The 26,635-nt window shown below is 43.1% G+C and overlaps 1 protein-coding gene across 4 annotated transcripts in view; it reads right to left on the bottom strand.

The window, feature by feature from the left end:
• Positions 1–1,999: 1,999 nt before the first annotated feature.
• SLC45A4 (solute carrier family 45 member 4) overlaps positions 2,000–26,635 on the bottom strand; it is an 85,175-nt gene continuing 60,539 nt past the window's right edge. For all 4 annotated transcript variants that reach the window (XM_071421890.1, XM_071421889.1, XM_071421888.1 and 1 more), the window contains 6 exons: positions 14,094–14,282; positions 11,506–11,685; positions 10,320–11,395; positions 10,116–10,215; positions 8,908–9,119; positions 2,000–8,060 (listed from right to left, as the gene is read on the bottom strand). In XM_071421890.1, the coding sequence (XP_071277991.1) occupies positions 7,698–8,060; positions 8,908–9,119; positions 10,116–10,215; positions 10,320–11,395; positions 11,506–11,685; positions 14,094–14,282 (2,120 nt within the window). In that variant the 3' untranslated portion in view covers positions 2,000–7,697. The remainder of the gene's footprint in view (positions 8,061–8,907; positions 9,120–10,115; positions 10,216–10,319; positions 11,396–11,505; positions 11,686–14,093; positions 14,283–26,635) is intronic.

Here is a 26,635-nt window from a genome sequence, read left to right on the forward strand (position 1 = left end):
CTGTGGGGAAGTGCAGGCCTGTCAGCCTGACCTCGGGGCCCAGCAAGGTTCTGGGGCAGATAGATCATGGTGAGGGGGATGACAGGGCCCAGAGAGGGCAGCTGAGGGATCAGGCCCAGGGAGTTTGGGTTTAGGAAAGGCAGGTCCTGCCTGAGCAACCTGATATCCCTTGGGCCATGGATGAGCCACCTCAGGCCTGAGGGAAAGGCGGGGCATGGAGTCTCCCATGAGGAAAAACCCTTGACTCCATCTGCCACGGCAGAGTCCTGGAAAAGCCGTCAGCCCAGGCCTTGTGCAGGGGCACTGTTTGCTGGGTTAAGAACTGTCAGGATGGCCGTGTCCAGAGAGTGATGGGGAATGCTGTCACATCCAGTGTTGCCTGGTCACTAGCAGTGTCCCCTGGGCCCAGTTCTGTTCAGTGTCTGTCCTGTGGATGTGGACAAGGCCATAGAGGGTACGTACCCTCAGCAGTAAAATTGTGATGAGACCAAGTTGGGTGGGAGTGTCAATGTGCTGGAGGGTGACAAGGCTCTAGAGGCTGGCTGGGTGCTGTGAGGCCAGTGGGGTGAGGTTCAAGAAGAGCAAGGCCTGGGTCCTGCCCTTGTGTCCCTAGGAGCTCCTGCAGTGACCCAGCCTGGGGCAGATTGGCTGGAAATGTTCCCAGCAGGCAAAGCCCTGGACTGCTGCTTGACAGTGACTAAACCTGAGCCAGTGTGTGCCTAAGTGGGCAAGGGGGAAGGTGTCATCCTGAGCTTCTGTGTCAGCACCAGTGTGGCCAGCTGGATCAGGGGGTGACTGTCCCTCTGTGCTGGGCAGTGGGGAGGCCACACCTTGATGGTGTTTCTATTTTTTGAACTTTGGAGGCGCGTCCAGGATAGAGTACGGCACCTGGAAAGCTCTGGAGCATGAGCCTGGTGAGGAGCAGCTGAGGGATCTGTGGGCTCTCAGTCTGGAGGAAAGGAGGCTCAGGCAAGACTCTGTCACTCTCTACAGCTCCCTGAGAGGAGGCTGTATCCAGGTGGGCATCAGCCTCCTTCTAAGTCACAAGCATTGAATCACAGAATCAACTGGGGTTGGAAAAGATCTTGGGATTAATCAAGTCCATCCTATGAACAGGATAAGCTGAAATAGCCTCAATTAGCACCAGGGTAAGTTTAGTTTGAGTATTAGGAAGAATTTCTCCATGGAAAGGGTTGCCAAGCACTGAGAGGGGCTGCCCAGGGAGATGGTGGAGTCACTTTTCCTCAAGTTGTTTAAGGAAAGACTGGATGTGACACTCAGTGCTCTGGTCTACTTAACAAAGGTGGTGATTGGTCATATGCTGGACTCAATCTTGGAGGTATTTTCCAGTGTAATTAATTCTGGATGATTCTATGAAAAATGAACCAAGAGCTGCTGATACTTGTTCTGAGGAATTTCCTTTAGGGAGAATCACAGATAAAATCTGTCAAGGAAACTAGAAACCAAATGGGACAAGTGAGCTCTTCACTGCAAGTTTACCCATCAGCTGGTGTTTGTGATCTGGCTCCAGCTTTCCCCTCTAGTTGTCAATGGTCCCAGAGGTTGATGAGTTTGGATGTGAAATGATTTCTTTGGGAGCTGCTTGTGGCTATTAAATCATAGACTCAGAGGTGATTGGGGAGACCCTCAGCTCTTCAGCCCTAGCAATGGCATGAGTGGTGACAGATTCTGTGTGACAGCCACCACCCTTTGTCAGAGCAGAGCCTGGAGCTGGGGACACACACCTGCCCCAGGTATCCCCATTTTGCTCCACCTGTGCTGTCTCCTGGGTTACACCTGAACCCTCAAGGTGAGCTTAGAACCATCTCTGAATTGTGACACCTGAATTCTTGCCAGGCATTGTTTGGCAGTAGCATTTTTGGAAATACTCACAAAGCTCTGGGGTGCAGGTGAGTGTTATTTGCCTTGCACAGCTCAGGGACCAGGTGTCCCTCTGCTCACCTTCCCTACAAACAGCACAGGGACACGAGCCACCAACTCTTACTGAAATGTTTATTAAGATCGAACTTCGGAACAACAGATTGGAACACAATGTCTCGTGGAGTAGAATATTTCTAAACTGATTTTTTTCTTTTCTATGCATAAATGAAAAAAAAATCAAGATTATACAAAAAAGAACAGAAAGTGCAGAACACAATAAAACAGTTCTCATGCAACAATTTTTTTAACCTTTAAACAGAAAATAAGCTCAACAGTGTAGAAATAAAAATCATACATACATTATGCCATCTACGCACTCAAACATTCATCTGTGACATCACTTTTCTTTATCCCTTTTTCCTCATAAAACAACATTATGTGTTTAACACATGCTTATAAACATTGCTAAACTCAGCAAGAGCTATTATAGTGCCCCAACTTAATAAGTTGATAAAAACGTAGTTGTCATATGGCCAGTTCACAAAGGAACTAAATATTCTCTTTTTTTCTTTTTTTTTCTTTTTTCTTTTTTTCCCCACTATGAGATGCCTATATGCAGCTTTCTAGTAATACGAGGCATTTAAAATAAGCTGGTCATTTGGCTACTTAAAGGGCTTAGTGTTCATGTTACATCAGGCAAAACAAATTCACATTGGGAACTGCCAATTTGTTGAGAGAAAAGTCTGGATTTTTGGGTAATTTATTACAATTTGGCTGTTGCTAACGACTGAGTAGGTGCACAGTAAATAAGGTGACATCATTAAGTTTGATTAAATGCTCCCAGAGCTTCACCCCAAACTTCCAAATTTAAGAATAAATGTGCCAGAGCAGATCAAATTGAACCATGCTCTGCATTTTCCTTAAAATTTTAGCAGGTTGCAAGGGCATCAAAAGCCCTTTAATTACAGCAGATGCTCTCTTTTGGTGGGGGATGTATTTGTCCCTCCTGGGCAGCCCTGGTACTCCCAGGGGTGAGGGAAGCTGAGGTGGAAATTCAGGTGAAGCTGCTTGGGTTGAGGAACCAAACCAAATCGGTTTTCCAGGAGGTAATTTTAATTTAAACAACAGGAAAGCCTGGAACACCTTAATGAGCAGATCACTGGGTGCGAGTGCCATGCCAGGAAAAGGAATTGAGCCTTTTTTTGTTTTCTAAGGCAGTTTCTGAACTGCTGAGCCTCAAATTCAAACTCCAGTTGGTGTTTGAGCTGCTGCAGCTCCTTTGGATGCAACATGACAAAGAGAAAACTTTGGGTAGCTCCACTTTTTCCAAATGACCATTTTGTGACGTGCTTTACAAATGTTCAGCTTTGTCATTTAAGGAAGGAAAACAGCTAAAGACTCTCTGGAACCACAAAGTTTCTGCAAAGAAAAATAAAATTTGGTATTTCTTTCACACAGTCATCCATAACATTTCTGTGCAATATTTGGTGTCCATTACATTTATTTGGCCTATTCAAAGGAAACGAGGACAAAACAGCTGCAAAGAAAACCAACTTCTCTTTCACCACAGACACTTCAGATGCTGAAGCTGCTACATGTGCTTGGAATATCATGCAGGAGTTCATTTGTTCATTTAAATAGGATACATATTTATAGCTGAGCTTGTCTTGCATTGGACTAGGATGAGGGAAACCTGGAAGAACTCAGTTGAAAACATTGTGGAGTACAGTGACAGCAACACACAACCCCCAAAGGTATTTTGGCCCAAGCAGTGTGTCTGGAAATGTACAAACACAGAGGTACAGACACACACACACACAAACATCCCTAAAAACCCCCAGATCTCAGCACCTGCCTCCTGTGCTTCCCTCTGCCCGGATGTCCCAGCTCTCCCAGGAACAGTGTGACCCTCTCTGCCTTTACTGATAGATGTGACCCCAACCTGCATGGCTGTGAGATCTGGCAGCCAGGAAAATCCTGCTTTTCATGGTGGATGCTGGAGGAAGCCACGCTCATCCCAGACCAAGGGCAGGGGACATGTTCTTAATGATGCAAACAAGGTTTTAATGAGGTACCTGGCAAAAAGCACCGTGGTTGCTGCTGTCATTCCAAGTGCTGGGGGGTTCAGATGAGGTGGGAGAGGGATGAGAAGGACTCAGTCCTTGCCTGTGAGGAAAACCTCATGCAGCCTGTTCCATCCTGGGGTCTGAGTGCCAGCATTGGCACTGATGTGCTGGGAATATTTCAGAGCCTAGAAAAAGGCTCCAAATGAAAGGGGAAAAGGACACTGTGTGTTTCAAGAGCACAAACCTCCATTGGATTTACTGGCCTCCTCCCTCCTGATGATGAACAATCCCTATCTTTCCACAACTACTCACAGCCAGCACCAGCAAAACACCATATTTGTGTTATTAAAAGGCTATTTAGGCAATAAATCTCTATGAAAGTCATCAAACCAGCAAGAAGAGAAACTAAGAAATTATTGCTTCTGGAGTCTGAAATTGCTGTCCACAAACAGCACAGATCTCACTGGACTGGAATAACCCAACAGGGCCAAACCCACACTGCACCTTTCTGAGGGGTGAAAGTTAAAGCTCCTCTGCTGTCACATGAAACATCTCGAGATGTGCAGCTGATTGACCCCAGCAGTGCCTTGTGTCACACATCACTGCAGCAGAACATGTTAAAATTGTTTATAGTATTGAACAACACAGAACTGAACCCCTAAACCTTATCCTACTACACTGATGGTCCAATGGGATGACTTCAACTGGACAGGAATACAAACAAAACAAAAGATGTTAATTGTCACCAGGAATATTGAAAAAAACCACCTAAAACTTTTCTTTCCACAAGATCTGCAACAAACACATAAAACTGTACTACTTTAATTATGGCCAAAAAAAGAATTTCTGTATGAAAAGATAAAGTAAGGGACAGATGAAGAAATAAATCATTGCCCACTCTACACTGAGCAGTGCTGGGGCTAAAAGATGACTTTCTCATCCAAGGAAAAGCCCTTGGGACACCTCAGCAGGTGAAGCCAGTGTGGGGGTTTCCCAGGCTGGCCCAAGGACAGGAGGAGATGCTTTGGCTGGGACTCCCCAAGTTAATTCTCTTCTGGCAACACTACAAAAACTTCAGCACATTTACAATGAATAATTATTTCCTTTGCCTTTACCAGGGAGTGAAATCAGCTTCCTGCTGTGGCAGTGTGCATATGCCTGCGTTATGAGCCCCATAAACAACTCCAAACACAGATTTTAACATCCAGTTCTTAGAAATGAAGCCATGCCAAATGCTGTCTGTGACAAAACTGGCCCTGCCCTGCCTTTGCTTGAAGCCTCTGGGTTCCAAATGAAAGCTCCTTCCTCTGTCCTTGCCCTTCCCTGGCTGAGAGAGCTCCATAAACATGGGTGAGCTCACTCCTAAAATGGTTTCATGTTTCCTCTGTGGGATCTGAAGTCAGAGGGAGCTGCAGCCTCTCCACCCTCTCTGCAGCTACTTGGTCAGTGTGATGGTGCAGTGAAAGAGATCTTGGCTTAGAAAGTGCAGTGTGGAGTAATGGAGATTTGATCCATGCTGGTCCATGGAACCCTTGGGAAAAAGGTAAGGCTGGCACCACTCAGAAGATGCAGGTTTTTAAACTGTTGAAGAACCTTTCCAGCAGTAGAGATTAAAATAAGGAGTACTTGACAGTGGTTATTTAACCAAAAGCAGAATCTTCAAGGAGCTTCAAAACTAAAATATTAAAGCCACTTTAAAATGTGTAACTCAGCATGTAACTTACATGAATGCCAGTTCTAGGGTGAAACACAACACTTGTCTCTCACACATGAACATCACCAGAATATATTAAATGTAACTGAGATGATAAAATTCACGGCAGAATTTCTCACAACTGCTTTCTTCAGTAAGGTCTCACACTCTTCAGTAGTATTGCTCCCCTGGCTGAACACAGTTCACAGTACATGTTCTACAGAAAAAATATTCACCATAGAAAAAGAAAGACTTCCTTGAGACACTTGGAAAAACAAATACAACCTCAAGTCCTGTGTGATTACATGTACTTCAGTGCTCTGTGATGTCACCAGCCTAAAACATCATCACCCTTGATAGCAAAGGCCATAGGCATTGACTGGAAGCCTTCAGAGAAACCCACAGATCCCACCTACAAACACACCCAAACATCCATTTCTCAAAAACATTGACAATTCAAGTAATTCATTAAAAACTGCTTTTCATATTGAAATATAGCTTCTTTGTCTGAATGCCTGGATTGCAGCATGATTGACACAGGCATTTGCAAGTCTTTGAGGAGGAGGAGTTTGAGGCAGCAGGAATCTAACACCGTGCTGTGTTTGCCTGTCCAGCACACGGATTGAAGCAGCCTGGGGGGCCCAAGCCAAAATGAGTCAACAGCATCACAAACATATCTTACAAATGACAATCGGAAGTTTGTGAAGTACAAGTTTCAAAAGTTGCTTTAAATGGCTGCTGGATAATGATCCAAACCTATTTTAAATCAAGTTAGCATAACTCTTTGAACCTCTTTCCAGAAAAGTATCTTTGCACTGCAGCTGTGTCCTGAATCACAGAAGGGGACATGGAGGATGTGCTGACAACATTGGTACGGCAGCTCAGAAGAGCTCTGGCCTACAATTCCTCCAACACAGGGACTGGAACAGCAACATTTGAATTTTAAGGCCTAAAAACTGTTTCTGACACAGATTTTTATACACCCAGACTATGCCATAAAGTGACGGAGGTAGGCCTTGGGTTCTCCTTGTTGTACTGACCCCGTGCCTTTACCTCGGCTGCTGCATTCCCAGCCAGGAGGTTAAAGGATCGCAAAAAGTGCAATTAATCAATGACTTCCTTTCCCTACGGAAGAGAATCCGCATGCACCCTTCCACAAAGCTGACCCCAGAGATGCCCTTTCTCCACGGCAGCTTCATCCAGAGATGATCAGGTTTAAATGCTGAGAAAACCCCCGAGTTCACCAGCACGTGAAACTCTCAGCTAAAAATTGTCACAGCATATTCCAACGACATTCATAAAATGCAGCACTTGTGATAAAGAAACCTGTGAGTGCTGGTCACCTCTCCCAGCTGCTGCTCCTTCCATCTACAGCTGACATCCAGCACCAAGTGTCACCCTCTCCTGACAAGCAGCAGATTTGGGAGTGGTTGTGAATAGTATGACTAAAAGAATTCACGGCAATTTCTTAGAAACTGCAGTAATTGCTTTTTTTTTTCCTTGAAAATAATTGCAAATAAAAGGAGTCTGCAGTAATTGCACTAACAAAAACATGAAGTCTAAAATTAACGTAGCTGTCAGACCAGTAATATCATGCTCGTGAAAAAAATCAATTGATGTCTAAGCATAGTGAAATCTGAAATGTTCAGACAAAAAAATGGCAAGAGACTATAGGTCGAGATAGCTTCCATTTTCTGTTAGTTTAAAAACAGCTGAAAACTTAATTTTTCTAACTGCTAATTGTATACACTGTGAGTCTCATGCAGATTAATAAAACTTATTTGAAATCTAAATGTATTCTTAATAAAAAAGTGTTCAGAAATGACATTTCTAAGTTGTAGAGAAAGCAATTAGCATCAGAGCGACCTGCTCAAACCTAGAGGAAGGACTACAGAATTTCATTTACAATTTTGCATGAAACTGCCTTTTCTTCTGCAAATTTTAGCCACAAGTAGTGAAGGTCCTAATTCGCTTTCCTGGAAAAAAAAAAACACAACAAAAGTTCTTGATCCTGCACCTGCACTCCTTGGAATGTGGGTGAACAAGAGTCAGTGGCCTCACACGGCTGACTCGCCCTCCGGCTCCGCCGCCGTGGCTCCTTTGCGCGTCAGCTTCAGCACCGTCGGCTTCTCCGTGCCCGCGCCACTGCCCTCGGCTGTCTCTGGAGAACCCAGGCCCTTGGGCTCTTCCTTTGGCTCTTCGTTGACTTCGGGGTAAATCACCAAGAAAGTCGCTGTCAAAAAACCCAGGAAGGATCCCACAGAAGCCACCATGGGGATGACTCTGACCGTGCCCACCATGTCCACCACGCCGCCGAGCGCGGAGGCCACCAGGATCTGAGAGATGTAAACCTGACACGACAGGATGGCGCAGTCGATGCCAAACCCTCGCTTCGAGTTCCCAGGGCTGTGGTGAATGTACTGCAAGAAGATAAGAAAGGTGGTAGGAGGTAAAACAATGGATGACAGCAATACTTAAACATCAGAACTTCCCTCAAATTTTTCAGCCCCATGGTCAACTTCACATCATCTTTGTGCAGCACCATGACACAACTCCAGAGCCTCCTTATCTGCTCCTCAACAGCCTCCTCAGGACCCTGCAGCACAAGGCAGGTATTGACAGGGTCACTTCCAGCCCACATCAGCTCCAAGATTAGGTTTTGTAAAAACAACTTTACATGAAACATTTGGTATTACATGAAAACATTAATCCTATGATAAGGAATCCCCCTCCCAGTCGCAATTCAGGAACTTGTAACAAAAGTTCCTCCTGTAGTTTGTGATCCAAATGGAACAGTGGAATGACACTGTTGGGAAGTAAAACTGCCCTTGTTTCCAGCAGAATTGTTTTGCTTTATGCATACCCAAAATTACAGCTGCATTTCCAGACTCACTTCAAAATCTAAGACTGAAAAACCTGAGTAACACTACCATACCACATCAAGACAGGAGTAACAACTAGATAGATAGTAAATATTCACTCCAATAATAATTTAATTTTTCTTCATCTGCCATATGCCCCCAGATTATTTTACCTCAGCATAGGAAAAAGCAATCGTGACCCCCTCTGAGCCAAGTCAGTGTGAAGACTATCTGATTTCAGCACCAGCTCCTGCTATTTACTATCCATTCAAGCTTTGGCACACATCCCAACCAAGCAGGTATCTTCAAAAATGGCATTTAACAAATCTATTTTGCCACTGTGATCTTAAGAGAAACATGGATGTTCTGCCTTAATTCACATACATACTCCAAATATTCCACATACCTGTTTTATCTCATGGTATTGTCCCAAAAGTGCATAGGGGCAGTAGGAGATGCTCATGGAGACAATTCCCATCGTGCTGATCATTATCATGGTGACGTACACGTTGGGGAACATGGCCATCACTGCAGTGCCAAGGGAAAAGCCCAGCGTGCCCAGGATGTAGATCACTTTTATGCTAAGGTCGTAGTTGTCCAAGTATTTCTGCAACAAGGCTGCAGAGATAAAGAATAAAACAGGAATCATAGAATGGTTTGAGTTGGAAGGGGCCTTAAAGACCATCCAGTTGCAACCAACCTTGCCATGGGCAGGGGCACCTACTACTATCTCAGGTTGCTCCAAGCCCCATCCAACCTGGCCCAGAACACTTTCAGGGATGGGGCAACCACAGCTTCTCTGGGCAACCTGTGCCAGAGCCTCACTACCCTCACAGGGAAGAATTTTTTCCCAGCATCCAATCTAAACCTACTTTTTTTTTTTGTTTGAAGCCATTTCCCCTTAAATATCAGTTTACTCACTAAAATTTTAGGGGATTGATGTGGTCATGGCAGCCCTATACCCTGTTTAGGAGGTGGATGCTCATATTTGGGCTGTTTGACCAGCACAGCCCAGGCCTTGCTGGGAACAGGATGTGTTCCTGCTTCAGAAAGAGCCCGTCCCCACAGTACTGAGCTGAGCAGACATGCCTGCTGTGTGCTGCAAAAGGCAGAATTTAACTTTGGCAAAAACTCTGAATTTCAGAGTCTATTGCAAGTGCAAATTATCTGCAGAATGACTTTCAGAAATACATATTTATAATTTTGATTTAAAAACAGTCTTTGCAAGAACCCTCTTGCATATGCTTATATCTACCAAGCATGAGTTTAGTTTCCTGAAGGCTTGTTAAATGCCACTGAATATCCTTTGATTTCATTTTGTGCTTTATGCCACTTAACCATCTGTTCATATTTCCACCTCTACATTTGGAGGAACTTTTTAATATTGATTCTTAAAGAAGCCCTTCCCCTCATGGCCACAAGAAATGATTTTCCAAAATATCCTTTACCTTAAACAAGGAGGTGGATACCAACTGAAGCAACACCATTTCAGGAGGGCAAGGAGTTGGATGATCTTTGTGGGTCCCTTTTAACTCAGGATATTCCATGATTCACTTTTACCTTAGAAATACATGCATGAGGTGTATTCCACTGTGTGACTGCACAGTCTCTTACCTGAACAAACAGCAGCAGTAGCAGCATAAATCACCAGCCCCCAGCATCCCATCTGAACCCCAGCATTGTAGGCATGCAGCTCAGTTGAGTTCGAAGGGGCCTGCAACAGACACAGACACCAAACAAACACCACTTTATTGTACTGAGCACATCTCAGAAACGAGGGACTCTGAGCAGGTCTGCCCATGGGAACGGCTCTCCTACCTTTGGATCGCCCTGGAAGATGACCTGTCCCATGAAATCCGTATAGAACACAGCTTCAGCAATGATGGAAAACCAGGTCAGGAGGTGGCAGACGCACAGCCTCAGCAGCTCCTTGGGCATCTTCAGCATGGAGAGCCACAAGAGCCTGACGGTGGTTTCGGTCTCGCCCTCTTCGCTCTCCGTGTCCCCGCTGGAGTTGGTGGTGCCGCTCTGGTTGCGGTGCCGGCAGCGCTGCCGCTGCCGTTTCTGCATGTCATAGATGTCGTTCATGCTGCGCGAGGATTTGATGAGCACGATGGCGTTGGCGCGGCGGAAGCGGTACCGGTGGGAGCCGATCTTGCCGTAGTACGAGAAGGTGTAGGACGGCTGCCGGTAGAACATGTGCCGGCGCCGCCGCATGGAGTTGGAAGTGCTGGATTGCTTCATGCCTATTCTGGCGTGGCCGTTGAGGAACTCCTTTGGTAGGGAGCCATTGATGTTTGGGACTTTATCTTCATTTAAACGATTATCAAGCAACATTTCCTCCTCCTTCTCGTTCTCCCTGAGGAAAGCAGACAGGTGGTTGAGCTTGGACTTCATGATCTCCTGGCTCGTGTTGTGGGGAGTGTTTGGATATGAAGCATCCTGAAAAATGGAGGGTTCAATGTCATGCAGGAAAAGCAGCTCCGATTCAATTTCCAATGTGGCATCAGGCATGTGCAGAACTGAGTCGCTCTTGCTTCTCACAATGTTCACCTCAAGGAACTCCATATTGAGGTCATGCTCTGACTGAACCTCATCATGGAACATGGAAGCTCCATAGGGCTCTTCCTCACTAATTACATTCAGCCGATTCAGTGGGGGGAGACTGCCACTGAATTTGGCACTAGAAAGTGTGTCTCCTTCATCATCAATCCTGTCCTGCTGAGGGTTATATTGCTCTTCTTCAATGCTGAAAAGGTGGAGAGCAACGGAGACAGAGAAAATAATGGCTGCAAAGAAAAAAAGGACTTGCTCTTGAGATTTAAAAATGCTACCCAAGAAGGTCTGTGTCCAGTCCAGCCCTCCTAACATATAACCAATTGCTCCTCCAAGACCTGTGGAACAGAAAAAAGTGAGAAGTGAGTTCAGGAATGATCAATTCAGCCATGACCTGGTCTTCAGGAAGACCGAACAGCTGCCAAAAACATTTCAGCTAACTCCATACCAGCTGAAAATGCATGGATGTTCAGGGCCATGTCTTGTTCTTCACTGTCCACCACATCCAACAAGTAGGCCCGAATTGGCCCTTCGGTTGCATCGGCGCAGAAGTCCAACACCACCACCCCAAGCACCGTGAGAACGATTCCAATGGGCTGCTTGTCCGGGACATCACCAATAGCCAGACCTAGGGAGAAATGGGAGAGCTGTCTGAGCATCTCACTTAAAAAGGGCAAACTCCTAAGAACAAGCTTAACACCTTAAGAGAGAGGTGGCCAACATGTTCACTGCAAAAACTTCTTTATGGAGCAAAATGGCAATTTCAGCTCTTTGGCACAGCATCATGGAAGGCCTGGGACACAGACGGGTTTTATGTTCTTAAGACTGACATTTATCAAAATGTTATTTTATAAAGCATCTCTTAAACCTCTGGGAGCAGTGGATATTATTTCATATTCATCCCATGTATTTTCCTTCAGGTGCTGAAGGCTATTTTTATAAAAGACAGCCATGGTGGGAGAGGGGAGCATCCAAAATGACATATTTCACCTGTCAGACACATGCACAGGTAACTGCACTGCTGGCAGCATTCCTCACACAATGCTTAATGTCACACCAGGGTAAAGTGAAATTTAACCCCTTCACTGCTCTCTTTGCTTTTCTTAAACACTCCTATTTTCTAGATTGCTTTTTATAAGCAAAACTTTTAAGGATGAAGCAACACGGATGTATTTTGCATTGCAAAAAGCATCAGTCAGCTTCTGTTGACAGCATAAGATGAAATGCTTTTTGTCTACAGAGTAGAAAGGCAGCATTAGTGCAGAGCTGGATAATTTGTCATGAGATGAACCAGTGACAAAAGCACGAATTACTCAAATCACAGAGATTTAGAAGTTACACATGTGAGGCTGATAAAACCATTAGTGTAACTGATTAAAATGTCTGTGGAAGGAGATGAACTGGCTAAGCCACCAAAAATCATCTAAATCTCAAGCGCTGATTCCTGCATATTGAATCCTCATTTATACCCAGCTCTTTGAAGGCTAAAGAAATTTATAAATGTTCCACATTCAGCTGAACCCTAGAGCAGAAACCACCAACACTGCTGTAGATCTGCTGGAAATCTGAACAGGGCAGGAGAGAACAGGAGTTGGGTAAGGTGTTCTCCTGGGACATGGCTGTATCATGATTGGGATTAGCCAACCTCTGTGCTTTTGGTTCCTCTCCCTATGACTTCTACTGCCAGAGGCCACATTATGAAAGAGGGTCTGATACAGTCTTTGCAGCATCTCCTGTTGTCCCAAATTGCAATTAGGATTGCAAGTAACTGGAGACTGAGTATAGGCAAGCAAAGCAGAAAAATTGTCAATATTTTGTGCTGATTTATTAAAAGGCTTCAAAATAAGCCTATAACAGAGCCTGAGGTTTGCTTGTCAGTATCAATGGCTCCTAAACTACTGTGATGAACTACTGATCTAAACTACTGTGTGGAACTGAGAGCTCTGATCACTTAAAATCTTGTAAGGGGGTTGCAGCCTAACATCCTGCAAATATCTGGAGGAAGAGGAATAAGTCTTGGAGACACAACAACTAAATACAATTGATGACAACTAAATACAATTGATATCAAACCGTACAGTCAACCCAGGACCATGCCATATGACAACAATTCAAATAAATAATATTTATTGTTGGGATAAATTAAAAAAGCATAAACTAAATGTCATCTATTTGAATAATTTGTCCACTGCAGTTTGCAAAGAATTGAAGCCAATCATATGGCATTCCAGTCTGGCTTTAACAGGCTAAGCCAAGGTAACATTCCACTCATTTCCCTCAATTAATAGACCTGTTTCACAATAGAGCTGCATCTAACCCCAAAAAAAGAGAGCCAAGAGGATGTTATTAGGTGCTAAGTTCCTTTTGTTTGCATCAGTCCAATCATTTTGTAAACATTTTCCGAAAAGTACTTGCTGTCACCTCTCCTACAATAAATTTACAAAGAGATTGTAGATTAAATTCGTAGTAAACTATGTTCAAGGGAAACTATTTTTACCAGCTTTGATGGGGGCTCAGGAAAAATTATTTTCCCACATAGTTTTTGATAAACAAATATTAACTGTGTTCTGGACTTTTTCAATACTGGGTCTAAGAAAAGCACAAGAAAAAGTGAAAAGATAATTTTTGAAATAATGCTGGAAACAGGATGTGTTGCCAGATATGCATTAAAGGGAAAATGGATCACAACAGGAAACATTTCCCTGTGAACAGGTTGCTACAATTTTCCCATGTCAAGGATCGACCAAATTCGTCTCAGCGACTGCAAACATTATTCTGGCAACCATTGTATTAATAACATTGTTATTAATACCAGCTAGGATTGCACAATGCTCAGCACAGTGCTGTAACTCTGAGTTCAAATAATAATAGGCAAGATGGACAGAGCTCAAGTGCAGGGTTGTGGAGATTTCTAATGATTTTAAGGTTAAATGTGAGGTAAACCAACTGCAGAACATAATCTTTACTTCCTGCACTAAAATCTCAAAGCAGGTACATTAGCAGGGGATGCACGTAGGGCATTTCTTTGTTATTTACCTATCACAGAGCCATTAAGGAAAAGTGCAACTCCAAAGAGGACACCAATGCAGAGAGCAAGGATGAAAGGCCGCCGGCGGCCCCAGCTCAGCGTGCAGCGGTCACTGGCCGAACCTATGAGTGGAGTGAAGATCAAGCCCAGGATTGGGCTGAGGAACCAAGTGAGGCTGTAGTATTGTTCAGGAAGACCTAAAACAAAACAAAAATGATGGAAAGGTCATGTGGTACACACCAAACATCTCACTCTATACACTGAGTTTTGTTACAGCATTGAAAAGGGTAAATTGATTTACAGTGAATTCTCTCCCAGCTTAAAAAGTCATTTAAGATCCTTCAGTGATGGTTAAAAAACAGCTAAGGAAAGCACAGATTGTTTGCCTTTCAAATACCTGGGCAATAAGAAGGTAACAATTGGAGTATTTCTGCTACTGAGTCCTCTATTGATTTGTATATTGTTTATTGGAAAATAAACCCAAAGATTTTGGGGAAGCTCCCTGGCTGTCATATACACAGATCCCCTGCTCAACAAAGCCTTTAAGATTCAAAACTGAACATTATAGTGGTGCTGCTTTCATCTAAGACCAGCCCCACAAAAGGGTTATTAAAGATTTTATGGACTGAGAATGAAGGACAGAATTTGAATGTCTTATGAAATGTCCCATTTCTAAGCACAAAAATGTTTACTTACAAAAATGAACGACAGACAATAAAAACAACAATTAGCAATTATTCAGCTACTTAGATAAATCCAAGGTTTCCTTGTCCCCACTGTCTTTGTTTTCTTTAAGAACAGAGATGACTATTCATAGGATCAGATGGGAAAAAGTTAAAATCTACTACATAGCACTTACTAGAAAGCAACAACTTGCTAAAATTAATAATTTCTGGAGAAGAAAGAGTTCCCAAGCCCTGCTCTGCACATCCCCAGCACGGAGCAGTGGCCTGCAGATGGCAGACTGGCCACAGCAGCAGCCATGCTGGCTCCTCTGGGACCTGCCTCCCGCTCGTTTATCAGCACAGGGCAGGTAACACTCCAGCACGGTTCTTAGAATAACGTTAAAAACAAAACAATCTATTTCTTGCAGTCCAACTGATGCCAAGAAAGAAAAACTCAGTGTCTTTATCCCAGGAAGGAAAACCATTTATTATCCAAACCCATATTTGGTGAGTGCGAGCAGCATTTGACCTTTGCTGGCGAGATCAACCTGTACCTTGTGCTCCCTGTTCAGCACATTGAGGCATCCATTACCAAGCAGGATTATACCAATCCCTGCCCAAAATAACCTCTGATGCAAATTTGGAAGTCTAATCTGCTGCTGTTTAAAAGTAGCACCAAATCTTGACTAGCAACACTGACTTCTTCCACGAGACAGATCAGATTTTCCCAAGTGTTGTACACTCTGTGGTGATACAGAGATTATATCATGGAAAACAAGATATTTTTTGGCATAAATAATCAATTTCATCATCAGGATTCAAAATCCAGGTCTGAGGCCAAGGTCTGTGTGATTTGACTCAACTTTGGCTAATGAACAAGCTAACAGTGACAGCTGCCCTGATGAGACCAGAGTTATTGGAAGGGACCTGCTCCTGCTGAAAGTTCCCAACCTGTGTTTGCCATGAACCTTGTGCCCCAGGGAGTGGCATCGTGGTTCAGCCACCTTTCCTTGTTACAGGCAGCTGCAGGCCTGCACTGAGGCCAATATTCCCTATCAGTACTTACCATGGAACTGTTGATTCCTTTTGCACAGGATTTAGATCTTTAGGAAAGGGCTGTGTTTGTACAGGTGGCACCATGTTCACATCATGATTCAAATCACTATCTCCTGCTTAGCTTTTCCTGCTGTTTGGTGATGTCTTAGCTGACATGGAAGTATTATCTGAGACATAACTCTGTGTGTGTTTGCATATTAGACCTAAAGCTCTTGTTCAAGAAGGCACAGTGCCTCCAGACTGCAGTATTTATTTGCACCATCCAGCTTCTCTTCGTGAACATATCCTCATCAAAGATGCAAGTCGGGAAGCCAGCAATTCAAGCAGAAGTGCAAGGAAAACTTCCATCCCCCTGTGGTTTTAACATTCCCTTTAACTTCACCAGGTTCAACAGCTTCCCAAGCACACAAGCAGGTTCAGGCACCTCATGTTTAACTAGCACCTCACCTGCTCCAAGATGTTGACACTTATCAGTGCCTGAACTGGTTTAATGATGGGGAAGAGGAAACATTTAGTTCAAGGCAAGTAAAACTAAAGGCTGGGCATGATTCATTTAGGGTGAATGATTTTTCTGCAGGACACAGAAGAAATGGCAACACGTAAACACTCATCCCATTTAGCCTGCACAGAGCCATCCTGGGAGCAGTGGTTCAGCACCCAAGGTTGCTACTGTGTGAGGCCAAGTCCCTGCAGAGCCTGTTTCAAACACAGTGACAAGCTGCAGCTTAACCAATGTCATGGATCTTTGTTGCAGTGATCACCAACATCTGGAATAACCTGATGGTGTTTCACTGCACAAGGGCTGTGTGTTGAAAGCAGACATTTATTTTCTGAATTATGTTGTGACTTGTGAGTTATGAGCTGGGACGTCTCAATCGAGCTCATCCATCAGTAAACACTTGTGAGACGCTGGGATGGTTTGCAGTAAATCACACAGAGACTTTAAATAAACACAGGGGTGAAGCTGGCAAGAGCTCTGTCATCAGCCTAACAAGCCTCATCACATCTTATGTGAATAAACAATCAAATAGACATATTTAAGTAAAATGGACACAAGGATTCTCTTTAATAATCCATTGAGACAAACAATTTGTTTTAATGGAGACTGTGAGCAGAAACAACAAGGAAACACTGGTAGATCAGAGACAAGCAAAAGAAGTGCAAATCAGGGACACCAGGGGTTGGCACAGCTCACTGTCCCTCTGTCCTTGAGGCCACCACCTTGTCTGCAGTCTGCAGTGACACTTCTCTGTGGTGTGTTAACAAAAAAACCACTTCTGGAAACTCACAAACCATTTGAAATGATGATTTGAAATTACTTCTGCAAAGAACTAAAACCTGTTTACAAATATTTCTCCTTCAAGTGTAAAACCTGCACATTTCTAAACTGGACGGATAGGTATTTTTTATGCTTTAGAGCCACAGCTAACTGTCATAAAAATGTCCTAAAATTATTTTAAAAACATTCAGTACTTGACTTCAAGTACTTTCAAGATCAACTTTGCATGTAATAACTCAAAATCAGATTAAGGTCTGGTTTGATTTTACAGGTCAGTAAAAAGGAAGAAAAAAGGTTTTTTACCTAACTTTTGATGCATGACTAAAACTAATGAGTTTTATCTTTCCATGTGTGAGTCAGAGGAGACAGACTGAAATGCTTTCTTGGGAAGAATTTATTTTTACTTATTGCAAAGGGTGATCTTCCTAACATCTAAGTATTATAAATAAAAGCCTAAATCTAAATATTTACAGTGAAAATGGCTTACTTTGCAGAAGACATGAATCTCAATGATTTCAGAACAGAACCATGGATGTAGCTTTTATGGAAGGGTAAAAAGGACACTTGAAACCCCAAGAACATTATGTTTCAAGATTCTTTTTTAGAAAAACCACTTTGATTTTTTTTTTTAACTAATCATTAGCGGCCAAAATATCTATCTTTAGAAAAAAGGCCACGATAAAAATCTATACAAGAATTAATAGCCCCATGCCAAGAAAAATGGAAGAATTTCTAAAAAGCTTTGAGTGCTCCCCCAAGTAAACAGGAAAGGGATAACTTTCAAGTGAAACACGAGCCATTCCCATAGATTGGGTAATGGCAGGAATCCCTGACATGAGCACAACCTGCTTTCTCTCTTGCTGGAGAAGCCATGCCATGGGACTGCTTCCATAAGCTAAATGGCAGGGCCCTGATAAATTGCATTCCAAGAGTAAGCCAGCAGTTTATAAAGTCATCATGTGTGTTTTACATACAGTTATGCAGAATTCCAAACTGTTACCATTTATTAAGTGATGTGTATGGCTTTACTGTAAGTATGTAAACTGTGAGTTTGTCATATCAGAATGTAGTTGGTTACTCAAGTGGAAAACAACTGAGTGGGGTAAGAGAAGACTCCTGGTGGGAAGCAGGCACACATGAAAACTAAAAGCAGTACAGGAAAAAATTAATCTGCTGTTGGGAGAATTCCCTTCTCAACCTGAGAGACTCCTCAGCTGAGCAATGCACAGGCAGACAGAGCAATCATTGTATCAGTGGGCAGGAAAGTGAATTATCCAGAGTTTCCTTTTGTGTTTGCTTTCTAGATGTGAAAGTTGAGATGTGTAATTGATAAACTCAGTCTGCCCAGTGAACCAAAACTCTGAAGAGCTCTAGCGCCCAGAAGTGTCTTCTTTCTCTGTACAGATTTAGGTGTCACCTCTGATGTCTGTGCTCAGCATTGTTGCTGGGAAATCAGACTTTTGTAAAGCTCACAGCCGTGTTCTACCAGGAGTTTTCCAGGAAAGAGCCTTCTGAGGCACTGAGCACGACCTCCACTGTCCCATGAAGTGAGACTTCAAAAGGGACCTCGCAGATGCTTTTCCTAAAATTCACCCTTCATGCTGGCAGAGTCTGCAGGACCTTCATCATTTCAACAGTAGCTTGCTTTAGTGCTAGACATTTTTATATAAATGAGAACATTCCAGACAGACAAGGAGAACTCCAACCCCAAAATACTATTCTTCCCTTAAAAGAGGCTGTTCTGGTTTTAGTATCTTGAATGTCTGCATACATGATATGCATATTTAGGTTGGCTTGTGTGATTTGGCAGGAGAAGAAAAAAAAAAAAGGCTGAAAATTGAAATACTTCAAGAAATTGTGTGTGTGTATGTGTGTGTTTGTGTGTGTCTGTGTTAAAACAACAGAAACCCCCCCTAAGTCTTCCAGAAGTTTTCTGCCTCACAAGAATGAGCTCCAAATATGAAACTTTATAGAAGTTCTGTCTGCAAGGGCGTTAGAAAGTTGAGGAAGGTAATTGCATATCCTAATGGTTCCTTTTTCTGTATATGTATGCTGCTAAACATACAGAATGTCACCATTTTATGCCATATTTTAAAATGGGAAGACAGTTCAGAAGGCAGCTGAGGCAGGAAAGAAAACAATAAGCAGAAATGTAGAGACAGAGGGAATGTTTTGACACCAAGAAGTTCCTTCTGACGCCCCCATTCAGTGGCAAGGACTCAGCTGGGGGGTGTATTTTAAATAAACTTGGCTATGGTTACGTGCTGGGCCAGCAGCCCTACAGCATCCAGTCTCTGATGTGCACAACAAATGCACAGATGCTGGCTTGGACTGGATTTCAAGGCAGCACAGCCATGAGATTGTCATCCATTTGACAGCCTGTCCACAACCTCATGCAGCCAGAATTGAAATGTCCCAACTGCTGAGAGCTGCTGTGTCCCCACAGAACAGGCCACAGCTCAGCTGGGACTGATTTTGTAAGGCCAAGAGTGGTTTCATGCAGCACATGCCTTTACCAAAGGCTGCTCAGACAGACATGCAGACTCAAAGGCCAAAGCAGCTGCATCCCATTACCAATTTAATGCTGTTCCTTTATTTTGTCTGTAATTTTCCACCTCCACACTTGCCTTGCCAGGTAGCAGCTCTTAGAGCAAACCGCCATCCACCAACTTGGAAAAGCAGCCTGGTGGCCTCACGGGGGAGGAATAATAACTGGAGGATTATTATTTAGCCTTTTACTGACAGCTAATCTGAGGAAACACTGAGGAGGGAAAAAACATATTGGATAAACAAGGTTAGTATTTGTGGCTGAATGTGAACTGAATGTGGAGCAGGTCACAAGGCAGACTCAGAAGTCTCATACAAATCAGTGAGAAAAGGAGCAAAACACAACAACAGCTTCTGTTAGGAGTGACGACTGCCACTGAGACCCTTGTAATATGGCATTTCCCAGCCAGCTACAAACAAACAGGACACTGGCTTCTAGTAAATAAGGGTTTGTTTTTTCCCAGACAAAAAAAGTGCCCAACAATAGTGGGACCAGCACTGCTCACGGTTCACAGGAAATGCTCACTGTGTCACCATCAGTCTAAGGGCTGCGTGAGGTCACGAGTTACATGGAAGAAAGATTAAGTCCCATGCAGCAGTTTCTATTCAAAATCTCTTTTTGATAAGTTCTATTGGGGGAAAAATAGTTCTTTATAAGCTTAACAATAAGATCTGATATGGGAATAGGATGCTATGGTCCTATTTTCATTTGTTAGAAATCATCACCTAGAGACTTGTTTATACACTTTAAATAAACACCATACAAATTTCTGAATGAACACAAGAAGCTGTCGTGCCCTGCAAATGCTTTCTATTCCACAATTTCATCCTTGTATAAAATACTGCATGCTGCTAAAAATATTTCACATTGATCTGTTTAAAACTACATTGCTTATACAATCTGCTTTGTTTAGACTATATTTAAGGAGTGCACCAAGCAGAACCAATCCTTGTCAAAAAGCTGTGGAAAAGTTCGAACTCTGCTATCTGTTTTTCATCTTCTACATCAAAATTATAGGAACCACTGCAAACTGAAGCAGTTTAGCTTTGGGGGATCTATATGAGGAGTAGGGGTTTCAGAACAACTTCATAAATTCAGCCAAATATGCATTCCCTTATATTTAAAATGAAAATATAGACTTATCACACATTTGTGTCTCCCAGAGAAACTGCAAACAAGCTGCAATGCCTGTTCTGACAACATGAAACTGACCATATATTCTTTGCTTCCTGCTATCTCTCTTCAGATTTTAGGAGTTTAATGGCTTAAGAGTGGGACACTGAGCTGCCAGAGAAACCATACCTGAGACAACTTATGTTGAACCAATGCACTGCAATAGGCCTGACTGGTGGTCTGAGCACTACTGAGGTACAGTCAGCACTTGTACATAGAGTTTTTTGCACCCATGAGAAACCACATTCTAACTTCTGGATTGAAACAGGAACTCTGACCAACAGAGAAGGGCTAAAAAAAAGCACAGAAAGCACAGTAATTGGTCCTGGTGCCCATTACTATGATCTGAGCAGCGAGAGTACAAGCTTTTAAGAAGGAAATAATTTAAAGTACTTCTTGAAATCAGAGTCTGGCAGCACATGAGATGAGACAGACTCTAATTTGCCCTAATGTGACAGTATCTTACAGCTGCTGGAGTGAGAAGAAATGAAGCTTATACAGGATTTGATTTTTAGACTAAAAATTTGCTTTTCATTCAATGACTCCTGCCCAGCCTGCATAAGGCACTTGCTCAAGCCAAGTGCTTGTTCAGAACCTGCTTGGAAGAAGCAGCAAACAGCACAACACTGGTGAAAAACTGACCAATACTTGTGATCACGGGGCTCAGTTCAGTTGCAAGAGAGCAGGTGGAAGAACTCAGAACAAAACTGTGAGGTTTTTCACTGTGCTTTGCTTCCTACATTAAAATGATTGCCCAGCAAGCTGTCAGGCATCTTAATTCGCTCAGTGTCTCAGGAACAACCTACTGCATAAACAGCATCTCAAAACTGTGCCTTCAGTCTTCCCACTGGTAAAATTTACATCCTGAAATTCCTCTTGTGCCTGTGGAATCAGAGCTCTTGTGCTTAGCCTGCAACATTCAGGAGCTGTCAGCACATTATCCCATCTCACAGGCAGGAGTACGTGTGCCCTGCACTGCGGGAACACAAACATCAGCCACTTGCAAGAAGTCCCTCCTGTCCCTCATCCCCCTCCTGTAAGGCCTTGTCAGCAGGGATGGCTGCACAAGGGCTGGCATGCTGAGCTCTCAGCTCACTCAGCTGCTCTGTTACTACCCTGGAGGATGGACAGGGCTGCCTCCTCTGTGCAAACAAGGAATTTTTATGGGGCACAAGACCAGAGGGATAAAGCACAATTTCTCCATTGGATTGGGTTATGGGCACTGAGGAGAGTGATAATCAAGAGAACAAATAATTAATAGGAATATCGCAGAGACATAAAACCATGGCACTGCAAAACCTGACATCCAAGGGCAAAAAGCAGAAAATTCTTTCCAAAACTACCAGCAGAAGTCTGGAATAGTCAGGAAAAACCCAGAGGACCAAAGAGACACTGTAGGGGAGAGGGCTGGGGCACTGCCTCTCCTCTAGGACAGGAACCTGCTGCCTACATTGCTGTGATATTCAAACCTTCTACAGCACATCCAGACTTTTAAAATGCACCCACATTTCTGCTTTAGTCACTCCCTATCATAAGGACAGGATTCAAGACAAAATCTGCATCTACGTTACAGACACAGGAACAAATAATGAATAGGAAAATTAAAATGATGGTATTAGGTTAGAGATGTAGGAAAACTGTCTGACATTTTCTTAAAACTTGTATTTCAAATTTCTGATTTCCTTAGGAGCTGGATGCAAACAAGTCAACACTGTTACAGCAGAATTAACTCCCAAAAATTTGGAAACTATTTCATGCCATGTCTGCACCTAGACTAGAGCCATCCATTTTGAAAGACCAACTAAACTGGTAATAAAACAAAGCCCTTGCCCTTCAACAGCTTCAGTACAGAAATATTAGTGTGGTGTTTCACACAGAATGCTCTGGAGGTGTTTTTAAGCTGCAGAAGAGTCATATCTCCTTCTGGCAAAGCTGTTCTGCCTTTTGAAACTCCCTATGCAATAGCATGCCAGCAGCAACCTCGGTGGGTTAAATAACACTTCTGGAAAATGGAATTAAGGAAATAAGTGACAGGCCTCTTAAAGGATTTCATCATCCAGCTCTCCCATTTTCTGTCTCTGCTCAATTATTGCTTCTCACCCTCCTACAACTGTCCTCCCCTTCTCATATTTGGCAGCTGTGGGAGTCGTCAGTGTTTCATTAAGCTCTGCTGCTGCACGGCTGCTCTGCCAAAGTTGTAGAAAGGTTTATGTGGCTTTCCTGACAATTTCTGGTTTATAACCCAGTTTTATGGTGCTGTGTCAGGAAAGAGAAGCATATGTTAAGAGAAGTGAGCCAAAGGTATGTGTGGAAGGGGGAGAGGGGAAGCAAAAGCCTGGGAACAGCTGAGGTTTGAGGAATCAGAGAGAGAACACATGGGCTGATCTGCAGGCAGGCAAATGTGATTTTCTTTTTAGCATAATCACAAATGCTGTCAAGCATAGGTTTTAAAGCTTCCATTATTTATTTTAAAGTTTCTAATCCTCCTACTAACCTACTTCCACAGGGGTAACCTATGGTAATTCAGGTAGAAGACTGTTTCTAGCTTACTGCCTTTATAACAAGCCAGTTTCTTACTTCCTTATCCAATATTGACACATATGTCTATTACTTGATTTACTTAGTACTCCTGCTGCTGCAGAGGAGGAGGAATCAAAAGCAATGCATGTGACCTGCCCTGCTCAAGGAAAGGCCACAGAATCAACTGCTGTTGTAGATTTTTTTTTACTGTAGCTAATGAGCAATACCTACAGGTTCCACTGAATTATATCCTTATCAAACCCACAGTATTTATTTTTGCCAGGGTACAGTGTAAAGTGACAGCTTTACTTAAGACAGAAGCTGAACCTTTTATGCTCAAATACTGAGAATGCCAAACAAGCTCTCCCCATGCTGCAGCAGGAAAATAAGCTGCAGAGAGAACAAGGAAAGACTACATTGCCAAGGGCTCCCACCTACTGCTGAAGCTGATTCACTCAAGTTTGCCAGATTATCTGTGCTGTCCTTTTTGGCTCTTGGGAAACTTGTTTTTAACTTTTCTTGCTCTCTCACTTATTAACCAATATTTAGAAATATATCACTTTGACACTAACAAGAAATTTGCATCACAGAGTTTAACAAGCTGAAATGGAATATAGATTAAATCTGATGCAACTTCCAGTGTGCTGAACCAGCACTAATAAAAAAATTTCTTTTAACCACCACTGTTGAGCAGTTTTAAGGGTATAGCAGAGGTGTTTACATCAAGTAAAAAACTGAAAACTTTCTTCAGTGTTCCAGAAAAACACAGGTGGTGTTCTGTATCATAGAATCATCCAAGGCTGACTTCACAATGTCAGGGTATTTATCCCCAGCCTGGTTAAGCAAGCTGCAGACACAGGACTCGAAGGTCACACACACAACATCAGCATCCATTTCCCTTCACTACTAAGTGTCTAAATGTATGCAGGCCCATGTATGACTGCAGCAGTCAATAAGCTGTTTCAGCACACTGATCCTTCCCTCGCCCTTATGGGATGTAATTGAAAGGCAGCAGCGTCCGTGCTGACCCACTTGGGCTGGGGCATTACGTAACGCTGCAGCACTTCCCGCTGCAAGATTACACATCAATTACTGTGACATGTGTGGCCTGAAGAGATGCAGCATCCCAGTTTATCCAAAGCTCAATAGGGTTTTTCGTCACTGTTTCTAGAATATCGACAAATTTATAAACACGGGACTTTGGCTTGAATTCCTCAAAAATTCCCAAACTCAAAAGGTTCCTAGACACACACAGAAAATCCTTCAGCAACCTGTTCTGTTAATCAACAGTGGAGCTTTTGTTGCAGTGATTAACACATTAATACCCTAGAATATGACCATCTACTTAAATGGCTGAATCAAATCCCAACCAAAAACTTGTGTTAACCCCTAGCTGTAACTCCAAGTAGAGTCAAACCTCAACTGCTAACTCTGGGTATTTGACACAGACTGAAATAACCCTTCCACCTCCTAAAAAAGTCTGGTCAACAAACTACTTTTCACCTTAAGAACAAGTTTTTAATTAAAATCACACTGGCTTAAGGGAGACCTATTCAATATGGGGCTGTCCAGCAGCACCATGAGGCAGCAGTAGGTGCAGCCTGTGCCCTCCTTGCTCTGGTGCTGTTCTGCTCCACAGGGCAAAGAGTTTGTGCCCAAAGGAAGCTTTGAGTACCATTCCACACTGCTTTACCCAGACCCCAAGGGTAGGTGAAAGCCTGATTGACATAACTAAGCAAGGACAAGATGAACAGCAGGGCTAGGAGATCCCAAATGTTCTGGGCCTTGCTCATGGCCAAGACTTTTAAACCACCATTGTAGCAAACACAGGGCTGGAAGGCATCACCAAGATATTAATTCCTATGCACTGCAGCAGAAGTTTCCCCCAATGTGTCTGTTCCACTCCACCAAGTCCCAAGCCCTAGGGAATCATAAAGGATCTGGTTCACCCTGCCAAACAAATGACTGGCATATACATAGTCCAGCATGGCATCTGCTCAGTGTATCCAGGAACAGAACTTGAAAAAGGAAGGCAAGCAGACTTGAGGGTAGCCAAAAAAGTATTTTTTTTTGTTGAGTGGGCAGCCAGACAGAGTCCAGTCAGCGCAATATTTGTGCCCTTGAATTGCAAGCAGCAAAGAAAACAGTTCATTTCCAGCCTCAAGAGTAAAATGCAAGGAGCTTGTCTCTGCACATTGATAAAAATCATTCTTTCCTTCCCCAGTTTTAATACTTGACTACATGCTTGGAAGTCACATGAAAACATTGACTTAAGGAGGTGGTTTTTGGCCTGTGTAGCCCTGCAAACACCATCTGAGAACCTTTTTCTTCCTGGGGATTAGTGACCAGACAGTTGATCTTTACATTTCAGCTGGGATCACATTTTCATAGTCCTTTTAAGGGTCAGAAGGTGGTGCAGGCAGCTCCTTCTACAATTACCCTGGTTGACCCAACAGAAAAAAATGTAATACCTAATAAATGTTATAGCTACCCAATATACACTTCATATCCAAAAGCCATTTTCACCCCAAACTGCCAGAAAAGAAAAAAGCTGAATTGATCCTACCCACACTCCTTAGCCCATTGACATAATGCAGTCTCAAAGTGCTTTACTTCCCTTTTCAATACTCAAAGCTTCACAAAAAAGCACCATTCTTATGACAAGCTTACAAAAAGTGCATTGTTAATTGTTACCATGCTGAAAAATCAACCTTCTGGACTTTCTAAAAGCTTTTGGACCACAGGTTTGTTTATGACAGGAATAAACACTCTGTCTGGGATCGTTTTGGTCAAAACTGTGCTACTGGGAAGCTCTACAAGAAAGTCAGCAGAGAGTGGTAACACAACATCTACTTTTAAATTATTTGCTGTTTTAAAAGTGTTGCTGAATTATATGAATGAATATATAAACACAGTGATTCTCCTAGCTCCTAGCTTATTCATTGTTTGCTTTAAAAAAACAAACCCAAACAGGCGAATTTTGCAAACAACCTATCCTAAGCCCCTAAAGAGAAACTGCATTCCTCTATGCAGTTGCCTTTATTGAGGTTAATTCCTCATGTGGCTACATCAAGCAGAACAGAAATCCTATTAGTGCTTTCCCCATTTGCTGCAACAAATGAACAGCATGTTGGAGTTTGCAGGCACAGTTTTTCATGTACACTGCTCCAGGAAAAACAGTGCAGTTCACCACAGGCTGAACAACCTCTAGATATAAGCATGAGGACTATCAGACAGAGAGTTTTAATCAACTGAGGATTTTTCCCTGCCAAAAAATGTGGGTTTTCTCTGTAGCTATTCATGCCACCA

This window comes from Agelaius tricolor, unplaced genomic scaffold (genome assembly GCF_023055355.1).
Source record: "Agelaius tricolor isolate 1412-34295 unplaced genomic scaffold, bAgeTri1.0.p SCAF_2, whole genome shotgun sequence".
Classification (NCBI taxonomy): Eukaryota; Metazoa; Chordata; class Aves; order Passeriformes; family Icteridae; genus Agelaius; species Agelaius tricolor.